Raw genomic sequence first — 6,351 nt, 5'->3', positions numbered from 1 at the left:
GAAAAAAAACACTCATTTTAGACTAAAAATACACTCATTTTCAACTATAATTCATTTCAGACTAAAAATACACTCATTCTAGACTCTGCGCTAGCGCTCAAGACCGAGGCCGCAGCTGTGGTCGTGAAGAGAGAAGAAGATTAGAGTAAATCAGTACTGCCCTACGATAAGGACGGAAGGTAGAAAGAAGTCAATAAGGATATTTTTATTTTCTCAAACTAGCCCTGTAAATACGAATGCAGATAATGGTATAGATCAAATATTTTGATTGAATAATGGTCTCACTATAATACTCGATTTTCGTGTAATGACATACATCTGGAAAAAAAAAGCAGCCAGCTGAGAGGCCGAGAGGCACATCCCTTCCCAGTTCCCACTTCCCACTTCCCACGGCCCGCGCTGCCTATTCGGATCCCCTTTCTCTCTTTCGGTCTTCCCCCTTCCCCCCACTTTCTCCGACCCACCCGGCCGCGGCAGCGACGGTTCTCGCCTCTCGGTCTCGGGTCAGCCCCTGCTGCGACCTAAACTCTAGCGGTGCCAAATGGGCTACCTCTCCTGCCGCGCGGACTCGTCCGTGGCGACGTGCCGCTCCATCACGGCCATCTCGCCGCTCCCACTCTCGCGCCGCTCGGGGTCGGGGTCGGGGGGCGGCTCGTCCAGGCCCCCGCTGCCGCCGGCGCAGGCGGCCATCGAGCGCTTCGACTACGCGGAGCTGGAGGCGGCCACGTCCCACTTCGCGGACGCGGCGCTGCTGGGCCGGGGCAGCCACGGGGCCGTCTACAAGGCCGTGCTCCCCTCGGGCCGCGCCGTCGCCGTCAAGCGCCCCTCCCCGCGCCGCCCCGAGGTGGACAACGAGATCCGCATCCTCTCCTCCGTCCGGGGCCCGCGGCTCGTCAACCTCCTCGGCTTCTCTGACCCCGGCCCCGCCCCGCGCCTGCTCGTCGTCGAGTACATGCCCAACGGCACGCTCTACGACCTGCTCCACTCCAACCCGCGCCCGCCGGGCTGGCCGCGCCGCCTGCGCCTCGCGCTCCAGACGGCCAGGGCCCTGCGCGCGCTCCACGACGCCGACCCGCCCGTCATCCACCGCGACGTCAAGTCCGCCAACGTCCTGCTCGACGCCAACCTCGGCGCGCGCCTCGGCGACTTCGGCCTCGCCCTCCGCGTGCCCAAGGCCACCGCCGGCGCCAATGCCGCCGCCGCCGCCGCCCCCACGCCGCCGCCCGCCGGCACGCTCGGCTACCTCGACCCGGCCTACGTCACGCCCGAGAGCCTCAGCACCAAGACAGACGTCTTCAGCTTCGGGATCCTGCTGCTCGAGATCATGAGCGGCCGCAAGGCCATCGACGTCCAGCACTCGCCGCCGTCCGTCGTCGAGTGGGCCGTCCCGCTCTTACGGAAAGGCAAGGTCGCCTCGCTGTTCGACCCGCGTGTGGCGCCGCCACGAGACCCGGTCACCCGCAAGGACCTTGCCGCGCTGGCCGCCAGCTGTGTGCGCTCCTGCAGGGAGCGGCGCCCGTCCATGGCCGACATCGTCCAGCGTCTCGTGCTTCTCAGCAAAGCCGTGTCGGCCAAGGTGTGGAACGGGCTCGCCGACGGGCTTGCCGTGGTAGGGAACCCTTGTGCGGTTGTTGATGTTCAGAAGACCATCTCCAAGCGAGGTGCTGCCAGCCGCAGGGCTGAATCAGAGAGGGAGTCGACTTCAGCATTGGTGTTTGACGACGATGAAAAGGAGGATGTAGATGCAGAGGCCTTGGAGGAAGATCAGGTGCCATCCAACAAGTCACCACCCCGACCACTGAAGAACGGGATAGTGTTTTCCGAGGCAGGGGCTCGGGAGAGGAGAAATCTCTTGGACCTGATGGCTCGGATCGATGGTGTTGCCGGCCAAAGATTCGGCATTACCAGAGCAAGAACAGTGCGTGCTAATGGTGAGCTCATCGAAAAGGATGCAGTGTTGCTCCTAAGGAGGAACCAGACGGTAAGAGTTGTTGGATCAGAGGCACTGCCGAAGTCTGGAAGGATTTCTCGCTATGATGTGAAGATCAAACACAAAGCAGGGGAAGAGCAAGAGGAGACAGGGAAAGCCCAAGACAAAGTAGAGAAAATCCAAGTTAATGCAAGCGGGATTCAAGAAAGTTCCAAGGAAATATTAGGCAAGACAGATAAATTGTTGGATGCACTGGAGCCAAACCTTGACAAAGAAGAGAAGGTTCAAGAAAAGGAAGAGCAACACCTCGATGAAGTGGATAATGTTCAAGAGAATGAAGGCAAAGTCCAATGCCCGGCAGAGAAAATCCAGGAAGGTGGAGAAGTCCAATGCCCCCGGCAGAGAAAATCCAGGAAAGTCGAGGATTCTGAGACAAAGTAGAAAAGTCCATTTGAAGAGTGAGGGGAGTTTTAAATCCATACAATGTTTTTGAGGTTGGCTTAACCAACTATCACCTGGCAGCTTACCTGGAGCCCACGAGATACAAATCTCATTCCCCATGTATCATCATGGTAACTGGGATTGTACCAGAAATGTTCCCTGGTCTTGATGATTGGCTGATACATCCTTGAATTAAAACCCAAGCGATGTGATCTGCTATTTCGAATGCCAGCAATGACAACAACTCCCCCAGCTATTGATTGAATCTTGGTTCTCGGGTGATGTCCAATGCAATGGCTTGCTTGCGATATCTCCTAGCGTAGCTCTGAGATCGAAATCACAAAGAGCTGTAAGATCTTCGGATTCAATTTAAGCAGCTAGTGATAACTTCGCTGCTTCAAACTGATTCAGATGGAGCTTCAAAATGACCACTAGTTGAGGTAGATTGTTCCTTGTAGTATTCTTTTGTTGATTACTTTTCCTGCCTGCATAAAACGAGAAGCACAAGTGTGGAATTGTTTTGTATGTATGTAGGCATGGTGGTAGCTGCAGCGGATGTTAACTTTTGTATATATCTAAGCGGCCTCTTAACCCCTCATCATATTCGGAAAACTATTCAACCAAAAGTTAGCACTGAAGCAAAAGAGCAGATTTGTTTAATCATGAAACGGGAATTGAAGCAAATAAAACAGCTTTCAGAAGTATTAATAATACAAGTATATGGAACTATGGATGGTAAATATCTTTCAGAAATGTATTAATACAGCCATATGGATGATAAACTTGCAAATGTGATGGACTCTGGTTCCCAATGAAACAGGTAAAAAAAGTTACTTTGTCGCAAGCTAGTAGCTCGCTGGCGGAAAAAAAAATAGTTAATTTGGTGTATTGATGTGTCAAGGTCGCAAGGAGTGATCTGCTGGCAAAAATTAGGTGCATTGATGTGTCAAGGTCGCAATGAGTGATGTGCAGTTGAGCGGTCTTATCCTTGTCATGCATAGATTTTGTATTGGGAACTGTACATTATCAGAAATTATACGGCAAATAGAGATAGGGATGTTTTATTAAAAAAATGTGCATTGAAAGAAAAGAAAGGTGTATTAGAAGGTGAGAATTACAACTACTTCAAGTGTATTAGAAAGGAGTATTTTAGAATAAAATTTAAATCTTAAAATGTCAACTGTTTCAGAAGAAAGTAGTACTACTGTTATTACTCGGTGCATTCATTTAACATATCCATCACATGAACCGCGCGGGACAACTGATTGGATCGCCCAACTGGACAACTGGTTGCTCCGTCCAGTGAGTTTAATGCGTTCTTTAATATGTCCCTTTGAGGTTTAAATCCGAAGATAGGAAATCCTGAGCGAAAAATCATTGTTGGTCTTGGGTTTTTTTTCTTTCTGAGAATTATTCATATGCTGCAGAGGACGCTGACACTGTAAGGTCAAGCACATGGCGTTTGTTTTCCTAGCTTGATCTGTCATTGTACGTCGACATCACCGTATTGGCCAAATTCACGGCGTGTTTTGCTGAGAAGAGTACATGAAGGAATCAAAGTTAGGAGAATGGTACCCGTAGTAGGTGAGACTGAACATGGGTGGGATGTAGGATCATGATCCTGCCTGGAAATGATCCAATTCCCCTCTTCGATCCTTGATAATTGATATGCCTGAGAAATAGTTGCCGAGTACAAGCAAACAGGATGGGGTCTAAGAGCAATCAAGAGACCCTCTCTCTCTTTTTTTTTCTTCTAATTGTTAGCAATATAGATTCTGATAAACAAAATACACTCCAACAGCTTCTTTAAGTAGCTATTCAAATATAACTGTTTTCTATTCTGAATTTCTCGTTATCTAAAGATATATAGTGAAAATATCTCTCTACAGTGTAATACAAGATGCGTAAAACCTGTTGGATAGTGAAAACAGATAGAAAGCATTTTTTATATACAAACAACTCTCTAAATAATGATTTAGAGAGTGAAATTTAGAAATACCATATTTAGAAAAGGCTTTAAGCATCTCCAAAGACTACCCCAAAATCCTAAATCACTGTCCCTATGTTAGCTAGAGGCGATTAAAGAGGTTCCAAAAGATGATATGGCACAAAAAAATAGAATACTCTTGAAGAGAATTCCTTTTTTTTACACCCATTATATTATTTTTGCAACCATCCAACACTATTTTTAGCCTTTTTTTGGGTACTGTTAGAGGGGCAGTTCGGCAACTATGGTGTTTTGACAATTGGATTCAGTGACATTTTTTTATAAACATCCCATTATTATATATATAATCTTGTCCATTAGCCAGCTCAGCATCAGCAAATGAACTTCTAGTATGAGCTGCCTTGAACAAGCATTGTTGGATGCCGGAGTCCGGACAACGCATGCACTCTAGCGTCAACGACAATTGTAGGACCGGCGTTGTATGATGGGAGAGGAGCAGAGTACCTGAAAGCTACTGATACAGTCAATCAGTGCACTTTAAGAAATAAATCGCATTTTTTTGTGATAAGACATATTACCCAACATGATACTCATCCTTTTACAATTGATGAGGCAAATTCAACTTTTGACCGTAGCAGGCTACTTGGATTGAAAATCGTGTCTACAGTGAACCACATATTTTGATAATCAGACGGGTGGCTGGCTATCTGCTCCACATCTGCCTGAAAAAGAGTGGGTAGCTACCATTCCAAAAAATGATACTCCCCCGTCTCAAAATATTATTAGAGGATGTTTAAATGCACCAAGAGGTGTTTAATATACTAAAGCTAATAATTAATGGTTAAATTTAGTTAGAGACATCCAAACGCCCTAGCTAATAGTTTAACTATTAGCTATTTTTAGTAAATTAGTTAATAGTTAGTTATCTATTTGTTAGCTAGCTAATTTTACTAGCAATTTTTTAGTTAATTAACTATTAGCTCTAGTGCATTCAAACATCCCCTAAAACTAATTGTTAGTTGGCTAAAAAGTTACTGGTGAAATTAGCTTACTAATAAATAGCTAGCTAACTATTAACTATTTTACTAAGAATAGCTAATAGTTCAAGCTAATAGCTGAACTATTAGCCGTGTGTTTGGATGTCTCCGGCTAATTTTAGCCGCTAACAATTAGCTCTAATATATTTAAACACCAACACTCCTTAGTCATTCTAACTCTTGATTTTTATGTCTATATTCATTTGACATATATAAGGAACACATACAATAGTTATTATATTTATTATATGAATCTATTAAAAAGGTAAACAAATTTTAATTTAGGACGGAGGAAGTTAAATAGTACATATAATGATGATTGCCATATCACGTTTGGAGACCAAATTTCATAAGCATCTTTTAAATTGCCATATTAACCACCATGTCTATTCAAAGTTATCGTTCACCTCATGTATATAAAACCTCCTCTATGATTCATTTCACTATGATCTACTTTGGATATACTAATTCTCCGTGAAGATAGGAGGGAATTGAGAAGAAAACAAACTAATTTTCTTATTTTAATCCCCATGAGTAATCATAGATGATAGATCCAGACTAGCCCTGAGTTTAAATATTGATGTGGACTGATATATTTCAAGATGATAAAGTCATTATAGATGTTTCACTGTCAACTGGTACATCTTCTACTATTGAAAGAATATCATCGAATAACCAGTATATCTTTTAATATTAAAAAACATCATAAAAATCCTTAAAATAAATCCAGATAAATGTATGACGAGCAGTTAACCTAACCAGCTACGTACAGCTCACATTTTCCTTTGACCACATATTCTAATAATCATAATTTAGATGTAAATCAACTATTGGTCAGAAAGATACTTATCTATGGAGCGAGCAACAGTACTATATAAATATATTCTCAATACAACAATTGATTTACATCTAAATTATGATTATTAGAATAGTTTTTAATTCTAAGGATCCAGAATGAGCGTAAGAGCAAGAGCAAAAAGGTGCGACAGCCTGCA

The 6,351-nt window shown here is 44.6% G+C and overlaps 1 protein-coding gene across 1 annotated transcript; it reads left to right on the top strand.

Annotated features, from left to right (window-relative positions):
* The first annotated feature begins 370 nt into the window (after nucleotides 1–370).
* Nucleotides 371–2,962, top strand: LOC103630308 (serine/threonine-protein kinase-like protein At3g51990). Its single transcript, XM_008651372.3, has one exon. It carries the CDS (start codon nucleotides 542–544, stop codon nucleotides 2,369–2,371), a length of 1,830 nt encoding a protein of 609 aa, XP_008649594.1. The 5' UTR covers nucleotides 371–541; the 3' UTR covers nucleotides 2,372–2,962.
* Nucleotides 2,963–6,351: the final 3,389 nt, after the last annotated feature.

The sequence above is a fragment of the Zea mays genome, chromosome 6, assembly GCF_902167145.1.
Source record: "Zea mays cultivar B73 chromosome 6, Zm-B73-REFERENCE-NAM-5.0, whole genome shotgun sequence".
Classification (NCBI taxonomy): domain Eukaryota; kingdom Viridiplantae; phylum Streptophyta; class Magnoliopsida; order Poales; family Poaceae; genus Zea; species Zea mays.
The sequence above is the reverse complement of the archived record's forward strand: the minus strand, read 5'-3'. Positions and strand labels throughout refer to the sequence as shown.